General features: G+C 31.8%; 1 protein-coding gene across 5 annotated transcripts in view; it reads right to left on the reverse strand.

The window, feature by feature from the left end:
* Positions 1-2,868: 2,868 nt before the first annotated feature.
* Positions 2,869-27,218, reverse strand: part of rut (adenylate cyclase rutabaga) — a 933,824-nt gene continuing 909,474 nt past the window's right edge. For all 5 annotated transcript variants that reach the window (XM_072523105.1, XM_072523104.1, XM_072523101.1 and 2 more), the window contains 3 exons: positions 24,823-24,955; positions 24,081-24,339; positions 2,869-16,615 (listed from right to left, as the gene is read on the reverse strand). In XM_072523105.1, coding sequence (XP_072379206.1) covers positions 16,281-16,615; positions 24,081-24,339; positions 24,823-24,955 — 727 coding nt within the window. In that variant the 3' untranslated portion in view covers positions 2,869-16,280. The remainder of the gene's footprint in view (positions 16,616-24,080; positions 24,340-24,822; positions 24,956-27,218) is intronic.

The following is a 27,218-nucleotide window of genomic DNA, read 5'->3' on the forward strand; positions in this document are numbered from 1 at the left end:
TGAAGAAGAAGTACGACAACAAAGCTTAAAAGCAAGTAAAGCGGTGGGATCTTTTAATGACACAATCTGGAAGAACAAACACCTAAGGCAAGACACAAAAAACAAGAATCTATAAATCAGCAATTAGACCTATATTAACATACACGGCGGAGACAAGACCTAACCCATAAAACGAGACGAAACGAGTACTAGAAACAACAGAGATGAATGGAAACATGGTTACCATGGAAACGACCAGTGTACTGCTTGCCAGTGTCGTTGTTTGAGAAGTCCGTATCGCAGAGAGTGATGACATGTTGATTTGATCGTGTTGGATGTTTTATTAATTTTTTTTTGATTAGTGCTTAGTATATTGGTAGTAGTAATTAGTGTATTATTAAGTCATTTAGGGTATCTATAGTGTGTTTATTTTAGTTATTAATAATACTTACTTAACAATATGGCTCCTAAAAAGATAGGAACAAATAAAATCATCATACTTTTGAACAGATACTCTTCAAATCATCTCGAACAAACTGCAGGTGGCGAAAATCCAAAGGCAATGAGAAAATCCGAAGACAATAGGAGTGTCCTAATGAAAAGTTATGATATTCGTTCAAAACGAATACAATATTTAAAGCAGCTAATTCAATTTTGATCTGAGGGTAGAACCATAATTTATACCAATGAAAGACATATAGATACACATTAGCCGTACTGCACCGGGCAGATCAAAGTGGAAAAACTTTAAAGAAACCGATTTCTAAGGGCAAAAGGCTGATTATTTTTCAGGCTGGAGAAGAGACTGGATTTGTACCTAACGCTGTGTGCATTAATATGCGTGTGAATTTTTAAATCATCTGCACGTTTATAATTAAAAAGTCAATTGTTATAACAATAACAGTAATGTAAGCCATAATTACTTTTAAAGTTTCATAATAAATCAAATTTTATTTTTGATAAAAATTTCATAAAAACCTTATTAACGACTATCTACTAAACTAATAACGAGTTAAAGGTCGTTCAGCAAAAATATACAATGATTATTTTTATTTTAATTCGCCGAAAAATCCTCTAAAATAATTTTTACGATAATTTTATGACATTTTTCCATCTGTATATGTATTATATTTTGAGCTTGAATATCATGGACATCAAGGTCTTCCCTTGCCTTCCTATCATACGGAGTTAAACCCTATCGAAAAAATATGAGGTTTGATAAAAAGTAGTAATAACTCATAATACAACATTTAATATAAATGATGTTGAAAATATAGCAAAAACTAAATTTTCAGAAGAAATCTTATTAGAAGAGTGGATTAATATATGTAAACACCCGCAAAATAATAAAAACATTTAAATCGAAAAAGAACATTTCTTAGACACTATGCGAGAAATCATAACTAACTAACTAACTTCTTGTTTAGACAAATAAATATCTTACTTAATTAGTTAAAATAAACTACTTATTTTTTTTGTATTATTGAAACCCTTCCTTCGGGGTAATGTTAATAAATTGTAAGTATTGAGGAATTTGTTATTTATTAAAGTACTCCTAATATTTTACTCATTATTTTTCGAGTGCAACTGACTATAAACTTCATAATAATTAAAAACTATAAAAATAAAAATTAACAAATTCATTGTTAACTTAATTGGATATACTTGTGAAAAATTATTTTAAATCTATCTGTTCCCGCCACTGGTAGAAACAGTCCGCCCACCTGCCTTAAACACTACGTCACATTCCCAAACTTAAATTTGTTGCACACTCTATCACTGCCAGTTTAATCTCATCGAACACATCTGGGGTACCTATATGTAAAACGCATTATGATAATCACGTTGGATGCAATGGATACAGTAACGATGCAGTTAATGAAATGTAAGAAGCTCTTAACACTGCAACTCCACAAATATGGGCCAAAACTGTAAATAAATGTGAAAAATTAATAGAAGAGTGGTGGATCCGGGAAAATAAAATTAGTGAAATTAATCCAGTAATTATAGATTTACATAATGATAGCGGTAGTGAATTTAGTGACGATGATGATGATTTATAAATTTAAATAATCTATAAGTACACTATTATAATGTTATTTACAAAATAATTGTACATCAGGTTAACCATTATATTTATACATTCATTATTATATAAATAAACAATATTTAAAATTTCATTTCAATTTTTGCTCCTCATTTTATACAAATGATAACTAACTAATAATACAGGCAAAATTTTCTAAACAAACTAAGTAATTAAAAAGATTATGAAGAACTCCAGTGCAGTTTACTACAACGTGCCTTTTACTACAACGCACTACAACGAAAGATTTTCTGCGAATTCCATTAATCGTTTCTTCTTTAAGTGCCGTCTCCCGATCGGAGGTTGGATATCATCATCACTATCTTTACTCTATCTACTGCTGCTCTGAAGAGTTCTATAGAACTGCATTTAAACCAGTCCCTTAAATTCTTCAACCATGACACTCTCCTTCTTCCTATACTCCTTCCTCCTCTTATCTTTCCCTGTATTATCAGCCTTATCAGTTCATATCGCTGTCCCCTCATTACGTGTCCCAGATATTGTAACTTTCTTATTTTTATTGGGTTTATTATTTCGCATTCTTTGCCCATTTCTCGCAATACTTCCGTGTTAGTTTTCTTCTGTGTCCACGCTATTCTAAGCATCCTCCTGTAACACCATATTTCAAAGGACTGTAACTTATTTATGTGTTCTTGCTTTAATGTCCAGCTTTCAAGCCCATATTGCAGTAATAATTAATCGTTTAGTAGAGATGTAAGTTAATTGAATATACTGTAGGTGCCAATACGAGTCAAAGATCGTCTGAACCTGGGAAATGAAATAAAAGACGTTTATATGAATACTGTATTTTTGATTATGTATTCAATTATCCTTAAGCATTCAATAAATTATTAAAACATTTCTCTTAACATACACTATGTATAATATTTTTACAGGGATAAAAGTAGAAAAAATGTTTTACAACAAATATAACTAAGACGAACAAAAATAAATAAAATACGATAAGATCCATTTTTACAATTTAAAAAACCTTTTAAATCACTTATTTAATCTAGGTAAAGAGTATATGTTTATAAAAACTAAGAGGACAAATAATTTTAAGATATCAATTTGGAATACTTCTCTTCGAACTACTTAAACATCAGTCATTTATTCTGTCTATATTTTGCGTTTTTAATATCATGAACTGCATCTGTATTTTATTTTGCTTTATTAATGCTTAAAACAATTCAAATCTAATTTACTCATCTTATAGGTCGAGTCAAAATGTAATAAAAAACTACACAACATTTGGCTAATGTTTTAGTCTTAATAATGTTCATGACACATTTAACCTAGCTTTCCACTATGCTAAAGAATATTAAGAAGTATTTGCTTTAAATTCATGCTCTACACGTGAATCAAAAACATGAAGAGTGTAATAAGGCCTCTGAGCAATGACATTATAAGTCTGCGTAAGATAGCAAAGATACGTTCATCCAAAATTAATACAGCCAATAGATATATGATATGTTTTAAGACTAATGTAAGCAAGCCATTTGTATATTTCTGTGAAATTCTGAAAAATGATAACCAAGTTATAGCTATTTTAACATATCTTATGCCATATACCAAGAACTTACTTAACGGACCAAAACAGGGATGGTTGGTCCAGCGTTGTTCTTTCTACAAATTGCAGTGATCATTTGATATAAAGTATTGACGTGTGTTTAGAAAGTGTATTTTTCGGTAACAAAATTTTGCTTTATGAGTGTGTCCCCTGATACTAGTATTCTGGAATGTTAATATCTACATTAATCCGTAACTCCGATAAGATTTAGCACTGGTTTTTTCCGAAAGTACTTCTATAAGATCATAAATCTAGAGTATTAAAACAAACTAAAAAGGCATTTTTAAACCTTTGTAACATTCCAATAAATTTCATAAACTTGGAAATTGTAAAAATTAACCGAATCGTATTTTATATATACACAAAATTTTAACATTGAGAATAATTCGAACATTTAAGAAAAATAGAAATATATATTTTTTCATATTTACATACCACCAATATCATTCGAGAGTGCTTACACTAATGAATGGTGATCACAGAAAAGGAAAGTTTTGATGTTGATTGTAAAAACAGGATAAGCCATTTAAATACCACATATAAATAATAACTAATTAAAATCTTTGATTTAAATTCAATTTATTCTTCAGAATGTAACAAGAACAGCTATCAAGAGAATAAAAAGCGCATAAAGGAAAAGACTGAAAAGTACAACAAATCGGAAGTCCTAGAAGGAAACCCTTTTAAGGAAAATTATAAGTAGCATTGACATCAAACTTTCGTTTTGCCACGTAGGTGGCAATGAATCATGGGACCGAAAATGCAAAGGCTATTGCGCCAGAAAAATAATTCAATTATCTGTAAGTAAACTGCTGACTTTTTTCAAGAGCACAAAATTTCTTTTATAGTTTAGTGAAAGTGCAGGCTTTGGTACAATGGTATTACAATTAAATGTAGGAGACAGGAAGTGTCTTACCGGGAGAGTATACAAGAAGAACAGGAGTAAGCCAGCGATCCAGTGATACATCGCACATTATCATGTTATTAAACTTACTGCTATTATGTATAACTTCAATTTGTTTAACAAATCCGTTATTGTTATTACAGTCATTCAAAAGCGCTATACACAAAGTGGACCTGTTGATAAACCCGAACAAAACTGATATAATGACACATATAGTTCTCATCTGCTCATTAAGCTTTCATATTACTAGAACGGAAATAGTAGTGGCCGAGAAATATCCTATCTAGTACACGAAGTAAGGATAGGTAGACATAGAAAGATATAGAAACTTGGAAATGTTTAGAGGAGATGAATATCCGGCAACGGACAGAAATGGCTGAATAATGATGATGATAATAGTGGATAATGTTTCTGAAGAAATCGATCTATACGATTAGTATGATTTAAAGAGTATACATCTAACAATATAATTTTCAAATCAAGGTTTAATAATATGAATAATATTTTTCAACAATTTAATCTTAAAACATTAAAAAATAGTAAAATCTAACTGTATTAAAATGGCATACCCCTCTATACTCTGAAATCATTGTTAACAATGAGAAATTTTTAAAATTGTGTAATATTTGTTAACAAGGAAATCAGCTTTGATAAGCACATCTTATCAACGATATTTAAAATACATTTGAAGAATAAACAATTGCTAAGTACAAAATTATAACATGCAGTTCAAAAGAATCACTTGCAAAAATATAGTAAACGTAACTTTTGTAAAAAAATATTGCATCAATGGTAACATATAAAAAATTGATCAAGTAATATTGTAAAACATGTACGGCAACATACAGTTATCAAAATAATTCCACAAAAAAGTAAACAAGTGTCAATTATAAGTTCAATTCTTATACTATACAGATCAAATTACATATCGCAACACTGTTGCATGTTCTATACAACTTAATGCTTTTTATTATTCTTGTACAGAATGTTTATTAATTTACAATATTTAGATTATATAGGATCACCAATACAGAGCAATGGGTAAATATATGCAAATATGTAGAGCTACAGCAAGTTGAAAAAAATGACAGAAAAGGAAAGCTGTGTTCTGTGACCGAAAAATTCTAATTACACTCCAAGTAAATTCTTTAATATTACCGTAATATCAGCTATGATGTACGACTAGTTAAAAAGGAAGAAGAATAACGAATGCATGGTACAGAATAATATTGCTTAAATGGATAAGTAGAGCAACGAAAAGGGTTAAAAATAAAAATATGAATATTAAGTCTAGAAGGGATACCAATAAGTGTGAAAATTCGAGCATAGGTTAAGATGGTTAGTTTCCAAGCCGAAACGATAATATCCCAATATGAAGAATCGCTAAATATCAAGTTCCTGGAAGAAGTAGCAAAGAAAGACCAAAGGAGTCGTGATTGAAGATAATTAGGTAAGACATGTCTTTGAAGAGGATTAATATGACCCAACATTACTTACTAATTATTACTTACTATTATATTAGAGAAGCCAACCCTTTATAGAAATAAAGGCATAGATAATGATGATGGTTATCGAGCAGAACACGATTGTCCAGAAATTGTATGATTAATGTTGAACGAAAAAACTGTAAACATTGACTAAAATCATAAATTCGTTAATTTATTGATATTTGGCCAAGTTTTATAGAATATGCTCCCGACACAAAATACGATTTTGGGGGGGGGGGGGGGTTTGAGTAATTCGTATGATTATCTAAGTTGGATATTTGACGGGTGTTAGGCAAAAAAACATGGGGGAATGTAAAAAAAAAGAAATTGAGATTTCAACATCACCTGTTAGCTTTGCCCATGTAGTATCGCGAAACGTGGTCTCATGGAGACTAGAAAAAATGATTGTTACACGTTTTGCGGTTTGAAAATACCCGTCTGTTTGGCTAAAAGAAGGAATGTCCTACGCGCCACGGATTTTGTGCTGCAAGTAGAGAAAATGTCCAAGTACACGCTAACCTGCCGCAGAATTTCTCGTCCTGTGGTCACCAGTTGCTTGTTTACCTCTGTGCTATGACATGTAGTTGAGTTTTCGTGTATTTTTTAAGTTTTGGCAAAGGAATCTATAAAAGAAAATCTGAGACGTGCAGAATGAGAGTTGTGCTTAAAAAAATTCGGTTATGACCACACGAATTCGGTAAGTTTTGTCAATGCAAAAAGGTTGAAGTGCATGGAGAAAATGAACGACGTAAACAGAAGATTAATTCTTAGAAAGGTAAATTCGCTCAATTCCCATGATGAACTAAATTCGTATTTAACTTCAGCGTAACAAATTCAGCGCCGCATGTCAAGAAAGGTAGTAGGGGATGATAAAAACCCAATGCAACTACATACAGTTACCGTGTTTTTATCAAAGACGAGGATGATGTGTTTAAAGAAACTGAAGTCTGTTACTGAAGTCTGAATTTTTTCTTGGCAGTACACGGTGTTAAAAAAAAGGTTGTGAATATTCAACATCCGTTGAAATTAACAGGTCTTTCACCAATAGATCGGAGAGGCCAGCAAATTAAAACTTCAATGAACAAAACCACTATCGGCCTGATCAAATCGCATGTTAGTTATTTCAAGACATGTAAAAGTCATTATAGCTTGAAAGACAACCCAGGACGCATATATTTACCAGAAGAATTGAACATATCGAAAATGCATAATATGTACATGGAACTGTACATATTATGCATTGTACTGCGCTATACATAGATATGTACATGGAGCATTTTCTACACATACCCGGAATACGTTTCGAAAATAGGGGCAGATGAAGTATGCTCTTTTGTTTGATTATTACATGATGAATCGACTACCAGTTGAGTTTAGACATTTTCACATTTTTGGGACGGAGGGTGGGAGGGGGGGCAAACAAATTATACAATAGTCCGTTTCCTTCACTATATTGTAAATGTTGTAAGAAGGTTGGACTCCATAGAAATAACCTGCTGCGATAAGAATATGCGTGTCATCAATCTAAAAAAAAAGATGTAAATACCACAAGACTGGATTGAAAATATTCGTAATTCACGACGTAAACCTTTTCCATTCAAGGTGATTGCAGTAAAGCAGAAACATGTAGACAATTGGACCCAATTTTTCGAGAAGCGTTACAAGAAAAAATGTCGGTTTGGTATCAAAAAATGAAAGAAATTCTTATAAAATCCAGCCAGTGTAAGTCTGTGAGGATTCAAGATAACTACAATGGTGTTAGGATTATGCAGTTTATTAATGAAACTCGACATTGTGCCCAGAATAATCATTTTACTTAAAAAGGTGTGTTCATACTTCCTGAACAATCATATTCAAAATGTTTACCAGTAAGTAAAGAAAAATACAATGACATAAAGCATTTGATTTAATTCTGTGACAAGAAAGCAGCTAAATGTCTTTTTAATGTTACCCACGTTTGAAAAACGAATGACATTTGAGTTATAAACGTTCATATGTTATTACGTGCATAAAATTCTGTTTTATCTGTTGTGATTTTTAAATATGATTCGCAACAAAATTAGGTGAAAATTACTTTTAATGTATATTTAATTTTTGTAATGTTTAACCAATAAACTTTTTCATGAGAAAAACATACTCCTTTACTCTCCTGTCACCAATAATCTAGACTTGGTAACTTAAAATTTTTGATGTTTGGAAAACTATGGTTATTGGACATTCCCCCTTCTAGCCTAACACCCTTCATTTATAATAGTAAAAATTTGTCAAACAGCAGACCGATAATTAGGCCAGTGTATGGAGTTAACGTAGAATCTAAAGATAAAGAGTCTCAATAAGTTAGAGGCAATTGAAATGTGGGTGTACAACAGGAGAATTTTAAAAATTTCTTGGACGGCACAAAAAACAAATGAAGAAGTTCTAAATCGACCAAATATAGAAAATTAACTGTTGAGAACGATTAAAAGTACCGTAAGATTTGGTACCGTAGCCAATGGCACCAGTTCTGTGGACATTTGCTACTGTACCAAAAAGTACTACATTCCTTAATTGTTTATTAAGGCTAGAATAGAGAGAAATTGAGATATTGGAAGAAAATATTGTCCTGGCTGCGTAATATCAGAAACTGGATAGTACTAGGCTTTGAAGAACTTATGCGTACAGCTGAAGATCTAAACGTTGGCCACCATAACCGCTAACCTCCAGTGATGAACACGATACATAAAGAAGAAAAACCAACCGGATGATTTTATCAATACATATTAAAACCGCACGTGCTTTCGAATGTTTTTCTAGAGTATTATATTTGTCTATTTTAATACTGTCTGCTATATTACTATTAGGTGTTAAGTTGACTAATAATTGTCTTTATCTGATATTATACCCATAATATTTCTATTATTTTAAATTTCCCTTTAGCACCTTATACCCAAAAGTTTATCTCATATGCCCTTTATTAAAATGGGTGGTCAAATACTCGAATTTTTTAATGTTCGTTATATTTTAAGACGCCATATTTCACTGTAATATGTGTAAAGGTTCGAAAGGAGAGAAGATTAAATGATTCTATTAACCTTTATGTAATAGCAGGCTTTTGGATGATGATTAACATTCAACTTTGGGAATACTAGAATCATTGGAGTGCTTGATAAGGAACCAGAAAGCATTAAACGATGCAATATGCATGATATATCTCATAAAAACGGCAAAAAAACCGAATATAAGGGCATATTAATAAAATTAAAACTAAATGAAGGAAGGAACAGACTCACAATAAAATGATAGCTAGTTCTCGTCGTAGTATAAATCATTGGCTGCAGGTAAAACAGTTTGAAAAAGGTAAGAAACTTGGAAATAATAGAGAGATTTGTGAAAATTGTTCAGATAACTATATTAGTTGCCCTGAAAGTCTGTTATACTGTAACATCGGATCACTTCTATTCACACATTCCTTTGTATTTTTGAAAATAGTTTCACTATTTAAAATAATTATTATAATTTAAAATATAATTTCATATGTTTAGTATTAAGATTAAACATTACCTTATTATTTAGAACATTGTATGTTTAAAAATTATTTGTACGCAAAATGAACAATAACTACAGGATCAACCAAAATTAACGTTAAATTATCATTATTATTGAGTTATACATATGAGTTTAATATTATTCAGTATATCATCTTATTGGCTAACCCTGTAAAAACGAAAATGATTAAAAACTTTTCGCAAACGTTTTCAATCTCTTTCGGCAAACATTGGAAAATTTTATTAATCAATTTTAGTTAACGTATGAAAATTCCTATTTTTCATATACAATATTAACAAGACAACAAAATATTATAACAAAAATAGTAAAAAAATAATGAATACACTACGAAACGTATCATGGATCTATAATTTAATGAAAATCTATATTAATTTACTTCTCATATAAATAATAATTAAAAAAATACAAATATATATATATATATATATATATATATATATATATATATATATAGTAGTATAAATATAAAATTTTAGGCAATATGGACCAAGAAGATTGGCAATTTATTGGCAATGAAACATCAGCACAATAAAGAAGACTGAAGCTAAACCGAGCCCTGTCTTAGGATTGTGCTTCAAAATAATTATGCCATAAAAAACAAAAACACAAAAAAAAGAGATGAGTATAATTTTCTAGGAGAATTTTCTGATTTGAACCTAACAAGCAAAAATTCTTGTTTACTGAGTGTGGTGCAATAAAATATAAACGGGATATGCGATAAAGGAGTCAATTTTAAAGATTTTTGTTAAATATAAATAAAAATGTTTTGATCCAAAAACATAAACTGTATCTACTTATTTACAATCCGCGTCCACACCCTCTCCTGCCCACCACTATTTTCTAAACCATGAAACTTAAATTGTTATGTACATTTTTTTAATTGAACTAAGACACCTGTTAATATTTTTTTATGTCTTAGTGACGTCACAGTATAAAGAGGTTCCAGGAACCTCTTTATACTGTGGTGACGTAGTCATTAAAAATAACGGAGGCTGGCTTTTTGTAAAATTGGTTTAAAAGGGATCACACGGCAAGTAATACATAATTTACTACTCTTGTGTCGCTCAGTCTATTTATAGATTTTTGTGTTAATATATCGCACTATTTTAAAATGGCTACAGTTTAACGTTTAATGGCGGCAGTGTGGAAAAAAATATGAAAGCCCATCTATCGAAAATATGGCGCCATCAATATTTTTCTTAATGACAATATATAGCATGTGATACATAATTTTAAAGATCTTGTGTCACTCAGTATGTTCCCAGAAGCAATAAAGTGTTATTCTTTCATTGGAAATACTGTATCACATACGATATATAATGCCGTTTAAAAAATGTCACATTTTGATGATATCACATCCTTGACAATGTCAATAAATAAACAAATGAATTCAGGTTCATCATACCTAGCCGACAGAAGATGCAGAGTTTGGATCGGGCCCACCCTGTCCGAAGTCGAGACTGTGGAAGCTGGTGTACCACATCGGGCAGTACTGTCGCCATACTTATACACCATATATACGGCAGACACACTATCTGAACCCAATTCGATGCTACTCCTGTACGCAGACGATACAGCGATAGCTGTTAGAGTCTTAATCCAGATCTAGCTATGAGACTCCTACAAAGAGCACTCGACGAACTTGATGCATGGTGTGTGCAGTGGAAAATAGCCGTCAACCCTGACAAAACACAGGCCGCCATGTACAAAAAAAAAAGGGAATATCAGATAGCATTAAATTGGGTACTATCCCTATTAGATATCCCAATCGAATGGTCAAACCAAGCCAAATATCGAGGCATAACGTTGGATAAAAAGCTGACCTTCAAAGAGCATGTAAAACAAACGGTCAACACAGCTAAAGCACTCGGGAGTCAAGTACGTCCTATTGAGGTACGTATTTAGGGATTCACAACAAAAGAGAATCCTGAGAACAATGGACGAAAGAGCACACGAGATATTCAACAACCTCAGGAACCACCCGAGCAGATTATTAAGAGAGTTGACAGACTATAACGAAAACATGAGCACGATACATAGACGGTCCAGGCAGCAGCTGGCAGGATAAAGGGACAACCCAGAAGACTAATAAAGAATGAGATAGCCATGTGATAGTCTAACGTACGCAGTAACAGAAAAAAAACTTTATATTATCTTATTTCTTTTCTTTAGTTATGTTTTATTTTACTAACCAGTTATACTGTAAAAGATAAAAACCACAAAATATATACACGGGGTGTGTAATGGCCATATACTCCTGGGAGTGTCCACCCCACCCATTGCTACTTTCTTTCTATTATTATTTCATCTTAATCTTCACTAACCACCATCTGTTACAGCAGTTATGCCAACGATGTAAACACAGCAAGTGAATTCTGAGGCACAAACATACAAGACGCCCCTCAGGCTATCGCCCCTCAAGCAAAACAGCCCCTCAGGCAGGTCAAAGGACCTACGGCGACAAGTGTGAGCTCGGTGGCCCTCAGCACGCGAGGAGAACAAAATTTATTTTGCCGATTCGGCGGCTGAGTGACTGAGCACACAAAAATCTGGACATCTGTCCGGAACACACTTTTGGGACACAAGTCCAAAGTCAAGTCAAACAATAAATTCAATCGGTCATAGGAAAAAAAGCTCGTCTAGCTACCCCTAAAATTAGGTGGCCCAACCACGCAAAGTAAAACAGAGAATATCCCATTACCCAGGGCATCCAAAGTAACGCTCAGTACAAAAGCCTCCTTATTCGTTATATCCTGCGATAGGGAGGGGTGGTTGGTTATAGCTTGAAGATCAGATGGGTACCACTCCATTAAGGAGTGTGACTGGATTGATCTTCGGACATGTGGGTCCCACTGATCCATTGGAACACACATGTCACTCGGAGCTGGGGTTTGTACAAATTGTGTGTGTGAATATGGGAAACTGGAAAAATAAATTAACCTGTAACGAGCTTTCAAAACCAATGTAGTACAGATATTTGATTCCATGTCAAATTATTTTTTAAAATGGCGCCCTACGCTATATTAAAAAATATTAATTAAAGTTTTATGGTTCCGAATATAGTTTGAAGGAGAAACGACTTTGGTCCTGAAAGAATTATGTCTTTCTATTTTTTAAATAGAGCAAATACTGAGAGAGAATTGCTCAGCTTGATCAAGGCACGAAAGATTGGATACCTGGGCCATATCCTGAGAGGGGAAAAATACGCAATCCCTCAACTAATTATCCAAGGAAAGATTGAGGGCAAGAGAGGAGTAGGTCGCAAACAAATGTCGTGGCTGCGAAATATAAAGAACTGGACAGGCGTAACTAACACTGGCGAACTTTTGCATGCCGCAAAAGACAGACGTCTGACCTTAAGATAATTCGCCAACGCACTATAGGTGCACGGCACCATAAGAAGAATTTTTTAAATGTGTTATTTTTTTAAGTTCAAAGAACCCAGTGCAATTATAAAATCAATATAGTTTATAAAATATACAGCCAATAAAATATTTATACATTTAATTTTATTTTCATATGGTACATTTGTTATTTCATTCAGAGTTGCCTGAACACTAAAAAGTTGTCACCTAGTTATTTATAACTTAAATAATTTTTATCGTTAAATAAACTTAATAATAAAATTTTCCACTAATCTAATACTTGTGAGATACCCCAATACATTGAAAAGTAAAAAAAAACAATACAGTAATTTTATGGTCGGCTGTGAAATGGTCAAAATTCGAGAAAGAAAAATAATCGAGTAACTAATACTATTCATAATAATTGCATCTTTGGTTTCTAACCAACTACAGAAAATGGCGCACAACTAATCTTTTCAGGTTAGAGAGCCACCCTAACAATAAAGAAAAAGATCACAAAATTCAGCCCTTTTTTATCAATGCCGTAAGCACCAATTTTGAAATATCTATATCAAATAGTGTAATAATATTTATCTTGACATTTGTATAATACTAATAAAAACTAACAATTATACGTTCAACAAGTTAATACTACTAATTTTCTCTATTTTTATCTGTCATTTCACATTATTTTCAAAATGCATGAAGAAGTTTAGAAATATCTCAGATCCAATGTATTTGAACAAATATATTTGTGAAGAATTTGCTTTATATTTGCAATATATTTATTTATGGTGACTTAGGGGAGTCCTTCCACAGCTCGGCGGACGTGGAGAACATCTAGAACGTCAAAGTTTAAATTTTGCATAGGCCAGCCTTTCGCCGAATGATGACAATTTAATATTTAACTACTAGAAGGAGAATTTATATTATTTGTAAATTGAATTTAAATTGTAAAATAAAATAAATGTAATTGTAAATTAAAAACAAATGGATTCATTCACTGGAAGTATAAAAAAATGTTAAGACCGAGCCATACACAGTCGAAAGAAATCTGAAAACATCAAGTATACGGTGATCTGTAGATCTACTTTATATGACACTTAATCTTGGCCAGTGCATGTGATTCCCATATACTATCATAAAAATATAAATAGTCCGGATAGTTCTTTAAGAATCCAGATCATTCTTTGAGTAACCAGATAATAAAGAAATTATAAATACCGCATATGTTTCTTTTAATTGATGAATCTTTGGTGTTCAGGAATTCCTAACCTAGACGATACAAAACGACTTTATGACGACTTTATGCATCTCTTAAATATCAAATTCAGTATATAATAATGTTACAATGGAACATACTACTACTTACAGTGGAAAAATAATGGAGAGTAACTTAAGATGTAAACTTGTTTGAGGTTTATGGACCACTTGACAATGTTCTAATAATGAAAGAAACCGGGTCCATGTATGTGGAAAAATATAATAAAAGAACTCATCATCAAGATAACTAAGAATTTATATTACCAATCAAAAAATGTCTATTGATATAATTGTTGATAATAATACAACGAAAATTGTGGGGAATTTCTCTTCCAAATATTCTAATTTCTAAAATATAGAATGAAGGGATGACTCAACCGTAAACAATAACTCACTAAAGCATGTATACATTTTTAAACAAACCTCTAAAAGGTGATGTGGTGTTATTTTCTCCTACAAGTATATTGTAGAAAGAAAATGACAAAAAAAAAGAAGAAATTAAAAAGAAATCATATACTTATAAGAAAAATAAACATAATCGTCACTCAAGATCAAGGTATGTGTCAAATTAAAGACCTCGATTAGTGGATTAATTGAGACGTGCGTTCTAATTTTGGTATTGCGCGATTATAATAAAAAACCACCTTAGGCCACTAACCTAAAAAATAATATGCATATACATTTGAATTCATGTATTTGTTAATTCCGCAGTATTATGAATTTAGTTCAACTAAGTTGTCCAGTTATTTTATTTTTGATAATAAAAAAGCGACATTTTAACTATTTATATTTCAAGAAAGTTAATTCAAATTGAAGTTTTTAAAATAATTATTCCCTTATAATGGAATTGGTAGGTGAATCAGAAATTAAGGCAAATGTTTACGCATTACAATGTTTTTATAGTTTTGTGACCGACATATTTTTTTGGATCATCTGAGGAATCGATCATCATAAGAATCTCAATCTTAATTAAGGGGTTTTCATTTGATACATAACTCGACTGTGAGTAAAGAGTATGCTTGTTGTACCTATAAGTACGCTATAATAATATTTTATATAGTAACTTTATAATATTTTTATCTGAAGACAAAAGCCACACTTTATTACAGTTTCAGTGTACGCGTACTAGTGATCGATTAATAAATTTGAAATATACTTATGAAACATTATTGGATACCAATTTTAGAGAGAAATATTATTACACTATAAAAAAATATATATACAGGCACAGTTACACCTCTTTTATTCCAAACCATTCATAAATGTTTTTTGTTATTCCACGCAAATATTTCCTATTCAAGTCCACTTCAGTAAAAAATCTAATTTGACTAAGAGCTGGACAGATATGTTCCTAACTATGTCCTTGTGAAAATTGGTGAATATATATAATAAATACACTTATTTTGGCAGACACTCCAGGGTTCAATTTTGAATTGTAAATTTATATTTAATTAAAAAAAAATCAGTTGGATTAAAAAATGATAAAGAATAATGGACATAATGTTAAATAATTAAAAAAACTGATTAAATTTTCCAATATTAATTATGTACCATGGCTAAAAAAACAGTACAATGTACAACATAAATTCAAAATATTTTTGTTCAACAAAAACCAAAACAAAATGGAATAACTTCATTAAATCTAAGAAAAGGTTTTTATGTATATTGCCAGTGTATATTGCGAGTGATATTAAAGGAAAGAATATTATATTCTTTCCTTTATTTTATTGATTTTATTAAGTTTACGATGTTGTCATAATTTATTAACTTTACGATGATATTGACAAATTCTGTCATTCGTAATTTTATTTTACTGAGAAGTTGAAATATAATCTAATATAAGTTTGGGTAAAAATGTAAACGTTCAACATTCTATTGATATAATGATTACTGTATCGATCTTATGTTTTACGAATTTAAAGTTTTGATGTACCAAAATAAGTGGATAATATATCACCAACGAACATGACGTATTTTTTTGTGATTTTCTATTATTTGTCTGGTTTTAGTCTTAAAATTTAGCCCCGCGTCACACATCCCTTTAGTCTCTTATTCGATTTTGTTAATTCGTTTTACCAATAAAAGAATCTTAGTATATTCCCTAAACGTCGCTATCAGGATCAGTTTCGCTCCTGGGTTGACCGAAATTTCTAGTAATGCTTTCGCTCATGGACCGTATATTGGCCAAATGCACGTCATCGGTCGGCACTGAAAAATAGTTTAGTCTATCTAAGTCGGGCACTGCGTTTAAGTCGTCGTCGGTGCGGTAACAATTATCGTATTCTGAATCGTAGAGAGCACTCAGCGAATCCAGTGACATCATAGCATCCGAGTCGAATATCCTAGATGAAGCACGAGATGACATCGAGGTATTGTCGTCCATGTCTGCATCATGGTTATGGTCTATATATGCAGAGTTTACATCACTTAAAGCTCCTAAAAATAAGTAATAAATTATAACAAGTTCGTGTTCTATAAAAAATATTTATTTCAATTAATACATCATTTGAAGAAATGACTAAGCGACATTGTATATCCATTCCGTAAAATTAAAATCAAAGAAATAAAACGTATTGAATTGATGTACCACTTAAAAATCCTTGCAAATGTAAATATGCGTGCAAACAAATAACTATGCTTCAGATAACCTTGCAATGCAGCAAGTGTTGAATACTGTATAATATCTAGTGCAGGTAAAACCTTAAAATCATAAAGAACCTTTATATGAATCAAGTGGCATCTGTGAGAGTAGGACTGGAAATCATATTTCTCAATCGAAAAAGGTGTATGACAGGGTTGTGTTCTGTCACCCCTCCTTTTTTATCTTTACTCTGAAACGATTTTCGATAGAGCCTTAAGTGACACTGAAGATGGAATCAAAATCAACGGACAGACTATTAGTAATATTCGCTATGCTGATGATACAGTAATAACAGCAGATAGCCAAGAAGCGCTACAACGACTAATAGATAGAATAAACACTGAAGGAGAACGACTGGGCTTGAAGATTATTATAGACAAGACGAAGGTAATGGTGGTTAGCAGAACACGAAATATGCAATTAAATATAAGAGTAAACAACAAAAACATCCAAAAGGTCCCCAAGTTCAGATATCTCGGCAGTTGGATAACTGAAGATCTAGATCCAGACATAGAGATACGTAGCATGATTGAGCAAGCCAGAACAGCATTTACTAATATGAGAACCTTGCTAAGCAACAGCAGCCTCAACTATATAATAGCTATTAGTAAATAGGCTTCGATATCGCTTTGTAAAATGTTACGTTTACTCCATACTGCTATATGGTGTGGAAAACTGGACCATAAAGGCCAATGTGATAAACCGATTGGAGGACTTTGAAATGTGGGTATTTAGAAGACTACTTAAAATTCCCTGGACAGATCACACAAGAAATATCAAAGTATTAAATCGAATGGGCAGAGAACAAGAATTGCTGCCAATAATAAAACGAAGAAAAACTGCTTATCTGGGTCATATATTTCGAAATTCCAAGTACCAGTTCTTAAAGCTTATTATGGAAGGGGAGATAGAAGGAAAACGGGGCATCGGAAGAAAGAAATACTCATGGCTTAAAAACATAAGGGATTGGACAAACCTCGATGCCCATGCACTCTTTAGAGCCACACAAGACCGAGAGAAGTATGCCAGAATTGTCGCCAACATCCACTGATTGGATAGGGCACCATAAGAAGAAGCTGGTAGAACATTTTTAAGAAAATTTGTGTATACTTTTTTATTTAAAAATAATATATTGGGGAATAATTGATATTTGGACAGAATAATATTTATAAATAAAACAAACTCGCGTGTGGAAAATTATAGCTATGAGTTTGTTGAAGTGTGCAGCTGGGTTGGAGAGTAACGCGGTATGATTAGCTTTCGTAAAAACTTTAAGAACAGCATGCATGCAACGTTATAATTTTTTTTAAATAATTGAAAGATAATCTATCTTCCGTAATATAACAGGTGTTCCGATACAAGCGTCATTATGATCACTAGTTCACGTAAACGTTGATGTACGGAGTAGAGCATTGGATGCTTTCTGATGCTTCTTTAAAAACGCTGGAAACCTTCGAGATGTGGTGTTACAAGCACATCTTACGAATTTCATGGGTCGACCGAATGACCAATGTTGAGATTATGTAGGAAGGGGGAATATAAAATAAAAAAGCTCCAATTAGAATATCTGGGCCATACTATGAGAAACGAATAGAGATATGGTTTGCTACAACTCGTTCTCCAGGATAAGATGTATAGATAAAGAGGACCAGGAAGAAGGATTTCTTGGCTTTAAAACCTGAGACAATAGTACAACACATTTACAACCGGACTTTTCCGAATAGCTGTCAACAACGTAAAGATGAATGTTAACCGCCAACATCTGGAACGGATAAGCACCGTAAGAAGACGACGAAGAAGTTTCATATCTAAATATAATCAACCGTAATAATAAATCGTGAAAGGCAATTAATTTCTGTAATTTGTAATAAAAGCGACCGTTTTAGTATGAGAGTATGTAGTTTTATTTGCTTTTGTACGTTCCCTTCATAAACTGACATAATAAAGACATTTTTCTCAGTCAAAATATGATTACTGTAGTTTGCTAATGTCAACAGAAGTTTTAATTATTTTCAGATAACGACGTTATTTAGTTTGTGGGAGCCCGAAGTGTGTAGATTTCAAAAATAATTCAATTGTTTTAGTAATTTCTCGGAAATAAGGTATTTTATCAAAACTCTTCTTCTGTCAGAATAAAAGTTTCTTCCTCCCAAGGATTATTACTAGGACACATCTGGAGTATTGGGTAACAATCTGTTGTATTCATGAAAACTATACCAGAATTGTGGAACCTGGTACCAGGTTTTAAAAGTCTAGTCTAGTGGATTGGTACTATATGTTAGTAAATAGGCTATGTGCATACGGCCTCAAAACAATACTTTTTTCCTTGTAAATCTTCATAAGAAATTCATTCTGTTCGTTTTTGAGCGTTTTTTGGAGGGGGTAGAACGACTAATTGGATCTTGATATTTGAGGTGTCATATAACAGGATTTAGCGAATAGAATATGAACAGAATACGATAGAATAAACAAAAATTAAACATGCCGACATGCCAAAGGGGATTTGAACACGTATCATTGCTAGTGTCGGACCAATCGTGACGTGTGAGGTGTCATCTGACAGGATTTAATGAATACAATGAATTCGACGACAAGCAAAAATTAAACATGGCAATATGCCAAAGGGACTTTAGGTACGTATCTTAGATACTATCAAATACGTTCGACAAAGAAAAATTAAACATAGAGGCATACCAAAGGAGCTTTAGACACATATCTTTGCTACTATCGGGCGAATCGTTTGGACTCACTCGATAGTTTCCAAAAAGTGTTTGCGTCTGTGATCTTCGCAGACATACAAGATATAGTTGACTGTTAAGGTTCTATGTTATAACAGAGCCTTCGACGGAAGTCTCCATGAAGCACTTCTATTCTATGCAAGTGTCCTTTGACTAGAGCAGGTCCAATGAGGAAGACTGTTATGATTCTAAGTTAATTCCTGCTTGATTTTCTCAGTACTTTAGCTCTATTAATACATGGCCGACTATAGCAATATACATTTTGTCTTGTGCTTGACTGTCTTCCCAGTGAGAGTTGTGTTCGGATTCAAGCTTTTCTACGGTCAAGAATGGTGCTCTTTGGCACTCCTAAGGCTGGCTCTGGATCGAAGTATTTTGTAGCTAATCCTCTTCTGGCGAGTTGATCAGCTCTTTCATTACCCTGTATTCCCGGATAACCTAGCACCCATGCCAGTGTGATACTGTTATATTCCGCTAGTTCTTCTCGGATTCCCAGATTTTTGTACCCTCTTGACTATCTGCATATACTGGCCATCTTAAATTCAAAAACTCTCATGCATCAACTAATTTCTCTTGCATAATGTAAGATTGCATAAACTTCTGCTTGGAATACAGTGGTACCTTCTCCTAGTAGAAAACAGATGTTTACATATCCACCACGTCGATTCCTACACCCGACCTCTCTTCAGTTTTAGACCCGTCTGTATACAAAGTCCCCATATCTCTCGTATACAGAGGTTCACGTGGAAAGATATTTTATGTGGTCAGAAGTCATCATCCACAAGGTATTCCTAATTTCATTCTCGCAGTTTATAATATCCCATTCTTGCCATTCCGTTATAACTAGGTGCAGAGAAGGACAGTCCAGTAGGGTCTCCATAACTGCTCTTGTTGTGTCCCTCAGAGTACCTGTAATTCCAAGACAAATAAATATTTGCATTTTGGTTAATTTCAGGAGGGTACTTCTTGCTGCACCTTTGGTCACCATAATACTAATACGTATGTTATTGTTGGTTATATTATATAACCATAATATATATATATATATATATATATATATATATATATATATATATATATATATATATATATATATATATATATATATATATATATATATATATATATATATATATCATAACATAACATATCTGGTTTTAAATCCCATATTTTTCGATCATTGCGTATGGCTACCATTAAGGTAGTGACCGATTTCTTAGTTACTCGTTCTATCTGCTAATTCCAAGTAAGCTTCGAATCTAATATTATCCCAAGGTACTTTACTTCACTCACCAGATTTAGATTTATATCATTCAGGTTTAGACGACATTATCCCTTTTAAATTTCCCGTTCTGATAAATTTCATGGTTTTGGTCTCATGTTAAGCCCTACATTTGAAGTCAATTCTGTAATTAATCCAGAGCCTGTTACATTATATACTAACTATACCATTAAATTTTCCATGAGATAAGATTAGTCATCTTTATAGTACTTTGTTCCAAAAGAAAATCTTAATTAAGACTAATCTGTAATCGAATTGCATTCATAAAAGCCATTTAATAAAGGAATTGAGAATTCTTATAGAATTTAATTTTTATAAAAAAAATCGTTAAAAAAATATATAAAAGACTATGCGTACATCTCTGAAAGAATTCTGACAATAACTGTCACATTGTAAGACATCGAAACAATAGTTGTCGGAGTCTATGCGCCAACAGACGATTCAAATCAACAAGTTAAAGATTCCTTTTTAGGAAGAGTTATCAAACATTTGTGATAAAATAAAAAGTCATCAAGAAATAATACTGTTAGGAGACCTAAATGCCACAGTAGGTTCTCAAATAGACGATGACGTGGTGGGACGGCACGGAGAAATAGTTACAAATGGTTCAGGGACAGCTTAACTGGGTTCTGTCAACTTTTTGGTTTAAAAATAATGCATACCCAATTCCACCATAAAGATATTCATAAATACACTTGGGAACGACTTTCACTCCAACAGAAGTCGATCATAGACTATATAATAATGAAACAGAAATCAAAATTTAAGCGCCAAGACTGCAGAGTAAAAAGAGGATCTAACTGTGGGACAGATCACTACTTTCTTTTAGCTAATCTTTTGTGCCCCTTCAACCAATACTACAAACAGAACACCGAAAGTGAGAGAATCAATACTATACAGTACAAAACCGAGAGATATAAATTGCACCTTTTATTCCAACCAAGTATTAAACATCTTTTTCAATCTAGATTAGAAAAGGAACTACATGAGAGCAACAGAGAACAACGACAAAAAACACCACCACGAACCACCATGGATGACAGAAAACGTAAATATATATAATATATTGTTATGATATGTAAAATCGAGAAAAATATTGGTTTGTTTAAAAATATTTCAAAATTCAATAACATTAAAATAATTCAGATAAGTAGGATAATATCCAACAAACATTTCGAAGAAGGAGAGTTATTAATTTCTTGAATTACCTGTACCAAACAAAAAGTAAGCTTTGCATAAATTATTTCTTTGTTATACTTGAGTGACCCGCATAATTTTAAGTGAAAACAAAAAGACAATTGAACGGGGTTTTCCAAAATACATTAATGCAGTGATTAGGGACAAATAGAAGAGATTTTAGATAGAGGTTTTTGTTAGTTTTTAAGAATTATAGAAAATATTATTTGTAAATAAGTTTTAGGAAATTTTATAATTATAGGTAAAAATTTGTTTGTTATCGAAATGAAAAAATGGGGAATTGTGACGAGTTTTGATTGGCGGAGATTGAAAAAGGTGGGATAAGCATGTAGGAAAAAGTTTAGCGAGATGGAGGAGGAGAGAGAAAAAGAGGAGTTGGTTTCCAAGTCTGTAAGAGGAACAGTGATTGTTCTCTGGCGGTTCCTGAAATGTAGCAAGCAGTAGTGTTGAATGTTAGTGAGTTTTTGTGGAGTTAGTGTATCTAACAGAAGCTGAAGCAGCAAAATATTGTAAGTCATATTTCTCTACTTATATTCCAAGAGTCACTGTTCAGGCCAACGAGAGATTCAGTTTATCGTAAAGAGAAGATATTCCAAGAGTCATTTTTCACTCGGGCCAACGAGAGATTCAGTTTATCGAGAGGAGAAAGGCTATCATAATTTGAATGATTTGTGCTTTTGAAGGAGATCATTAAGGACGATATACTTGCAACAATCTGTGTAAGATTGCTGATTACATAGGGAGCGGTTGAGAGGAGATAATACAGTCTACAAGGAACAAGGATTTGGACCACTCATCATCAGAGAGAGATATTTTTGTTTTCTGCAGTTTTTTTTCTTTTATTGATAACACAATTTCTACACGTAATTTAGAAAGGATATAAATATTTTGATTAGGAGAGTTAGAATAGTTTGGGATTTTGAGATTTCAATTAATATTGTTTGTACCATAAATTTTGATTGTTCACGTACGGAGAACAAAATTTTGAGAATCCTTATATGAGGTTTGTTTATTGAAAACGTTTGAGTGTGAATTATTTCATTATTTTTATTTCAATATATAGTGTTAGATCATATGTGTTTTTTATTATTCCGGTATTCTCTGGACCTTACCTTTCACATGTAATAGCATAGATATTGAAGCACGAATTTAACCCTGAGATAAAAGAATTAATAATTGTGATAAAGTCATAATCATATCATTTAAATAATTTTAATTAATCAAAAAAATTAATTAGCTAATTATTGCTTGGCGCACCAAGACTATAAATATCACAATAATATATATAATATATATATATATATATATATATATATATATATATATATATATATATATATATATATATATAATTTATTAAAAGCAAACCAAATGATGCGGATACAAAAAAAAATCGAATATAAACAATATAGAAGTTAATTTCATGCCGTATCAAGGAAACTATTAAAGAATCACATCCAGAATGTTTGGATTGATTACAAAAAATTGGAACGAAATATCACGTAGGTAAACAGCCAAACACAGTGTATGCAACTGCAGGGTGCAGGGTAATAGTTCTTTAACACCATAACAGGTCTCTTTAGAACCTAAATAGATAATAAACGTATCTCTGCAAAGGATAAACTTTTTTAGAAGTTTAAATGTTTTGGTTTAAAACATAGATGCAGGGTATACACAAAAAAAATTTGATATCAAACGAATAGCTAATTTTTTAATAGTTAGAATAACTACAGAAATTTAGTTTCTTTGTGGATATTCTTTATTATTAAAAAAGCTTCATCTCATCTTAACTTATCTCAATAATTAGATAATACCCGACATGTACAAGACCCTGCTTGAGCTTAGCTAAAAGTTGTATAATTCGCACCATAAGTTAATGATTATAGGGAATATTTAATAATATACAATTAAACTTGGGAGTTAAACTAAATTATACAATATTTAATATATTTTTTTTACTAAATATTATATAATATGTGGAATTGTTTTTTATATTTTTAACCTGTAAAAGTAATTATATATCTTATCACTTCACTGTCTCACCTTCTGCGTCTGTCAATCCAGTCTCATTAATCATAGAAATATTCTCTAATGCAGGATCATCCGTTGTATAGCCGGTAGATTCCCTGTCATTTAAAAGAGGTTCGGAGGCTCCCCCATCTTCATCTTCAGACCATTCGGAAGGACTCGCTTCAGCAGCTGTACTTGTTCTCTCTTGCCCCATAGGCTCTAACACAATATTTTCGAGATTTCGAAGCTTTTCCTGAATTTTTTCTTCTAAAAGTCGTTTAACCTCAGCCTCCTAAAAAGAAACATTTTGTAGACATTTTTTTTAATAAAAGGATTAATTTGATTACCAGTTCTTTATCCACAGGAAGCTTGTAACAAAAATTAAATTAAAAAAAGTTTATATTAATCAAATAAAAACTCTATAACGGAGAGCATATCTCTTACTAGGAATAGAAAAGACAATAAATGCTAAACCTATATAACCTAACGTTTTAACAATACTTTTTAAAGGCATCGATTGTTGAGGCCCTCTAGCTCCTTAGTGACACGAATCAAAGTAGACCAAAGGAGAACCAATTTGTATGTGTTAATACAGTGCCAGTAATAACCAGTAATATAGTGCAGTCGTGTACACGAGAGTATAAAAAGCTGTTAGAAACTAAAGAATACTACTAAGACTTTAGTTTTGAAATTGTCTTAGTAAATTTATGTTACAAACAAATAACTCATTGGTCTACTTTGAACATACTAACAAACATTTTAATGATATATTTACCTTTGCGGCCTCTTCCTCCATCCGCCTTTCTTCCCTTTCGAAGCTTTCCAGATCAGTATCATAATCCTGTCGATTAACTTCGGGCATATCACAGTCTAAGTCAATATCTTCCTCTTCGGCAGTTCTTGGACACCTGAAAAATAGTCTCAGATAGTAATATAAAATGCATGTGAAGCTGTAGAGTGTATGAAATGATTTGCAAGCGTGATAGGTGCTGAGCAAGCAGCATGGATCAGTGTCTTGTTAATAATGAACACTAAAACTAAGTTGTTAGTTCTAATTTAAATTTGTTAGTTGCATTATAAGTTAGTTGATATTAGAAAGGATCCAAAAACGATCATGGTAATTAAAAAAAAAATGTGAGGACCAATACAAGAATTCAAGCAGAGAAAATATCATTTAATATAGTGCTGAATAAGCCTTATAGAATCCAGTAGAAATAAATAAAAATATACTAAGTAAATATCATTAAGTTCGAATCAATTTAATGCAGTCACTTTTAAAATGCTGTTTACAGAATTTTTGGAGGTTATTTGAGCGATAATTACAGAGCACAGAGAGAACTGGAGGAACATCGAAAAGCTCGTGAAACTTGTGAAGTCATGATATAGTTAATATTAATATAGTTGTGAAATCATGATATAGCTAATATTAACCCGTAATAGGTTAACGACTAGAAAGAAGAGTCTTGAAACTTGGTATACTGACAGCCCTTAAGGAAAAATGCTAGGTATTTCATATTTGGGGGTAAAAACATAAAGCATTTGCAAAAACAACCGTCCGATAACGTTTAACTGCATTAGGTTCATAGACCTATAAATTGCTAGTATTCTGCAAAATGGTTCGCGCTTAATTCACTATCAGGTCCTTCGATACCATGTTGTGTGTCGGTTTATTGCTTCAGAAAATATGACTTAAAATAATAGATAAAAATATAATTAATAATTTGCTGTTAAGCAACACTCAACATGCCAAAACACTAGCAGTATTTGTAGATAAAGTAATTTTTTGCGAATTCTCAATTTTTAAATGAAAGTAATTGGATCATATATATATATATATATATATATATATATATATATATATATATATATATATATATATATATATGTATATATATATATATATATATATATATAGGTTTCTTAATAGTTTGTTAATCGACCCAACAGTTTAATTTTTCATACCCTTTCTATGATGTAGTGAAAAAACTAGGTACAGCATGCAACTAAAACCTGATATTTTAAACTTTAAATGTTGGCGTTGCGTCCGTTCAAGGACTAGTTTCGCAGTATTTTGCTGTAAATTGGTAGGCTGGCTAAAAATTAGAAGATACAAATTAAAAATTAGAAACCACTTTATGAAAATCTAACTACAGGCAAAAAATTCACGATCCCAATAATATACAAGATTATTGTCCTGAAGCTAGAATATATCTAGGATAGTATATAATAAATGAGCTAGCTATTATACAAGAAATTTAAAAATAGATACCTAATCCAACCATGAGTATTTAACCACAGTTAAATAAAAACGAAATCCAGAATATTAGTGCAGTCATTGAAGCGAAAAATACGGTCTTACCTCCGAATTTTTTTACTGTGAACCGATTTGCATGAAATTTTGGTATTAAGCTCATCTTACCCTTAACTTCAAAAGTGAAAATAATCTGAACTCCCCCTATCATGTCTAATAGTAAGTGGTGAAATTGTAAAGTGTTTTCTAACACAATTACCTCATATTAAAATCATTTTCAACCCCTTGAAAATCTTACCACCCTTGAAAACAACCCCTAAATTGAAAAAATCACAAAAAAATACTTTGGTATGACATAAAAAGATGTAAGTTTAGAGTAAGTAAAATTTTATTTTCTCTATAATAATTATCAAGTTTTTACCCCCTCTTTCAACCCTTGAAAACTACCCCTTAATAAAAAATGGTTAAAAATTTTTTTTGATAAAATGAAAAGGATTTAAATATTATTCAACACTCTCGAAAATGATTATCATATTCTTAAGCTTTTCTACCCCTAAATTAAAACAGTAAATATATATGATTACATATTTAAAAATAATTTAATTTAGAGTAACAAATTGCCATTTATTGAATAAAATATTTACAAATTGTATAAAATTGTACTATTATTATTAAAATATAATATTATTATTCATGACTCAATATACACATTACAATAGTTTTGGGTCTCTATTATACTGCGTACTTTCACTTTGCTCAAATATTCACACTCCGAAATTTTCAGTTACTAAGTAGAAAAAAATATGATAAGTTTTTGGACCATAACTCCTTCAATTTTCATGCTATCACAATTTATAAAAAACCATTGTAAAGGTAATTAAGAGAGCTACAACATCCTTTATTGCAATATATAGTAAAAA

Source organism: Diabrotica undecimpunctata, chromosome 2, assembly GCF_040954645.1.
Source record: "Diabrotica undecimpunctata isolate CICGRU chromosome 2, icDiaUnde3, whole genome shotgun sequence".
Lineage (NCBI taxonomy): Eukaryota > Metazoa > Arthropoda > Insecta > Coleoptera > Chrysomelidae > Diabrotica > Diabrotica undecimpunctata.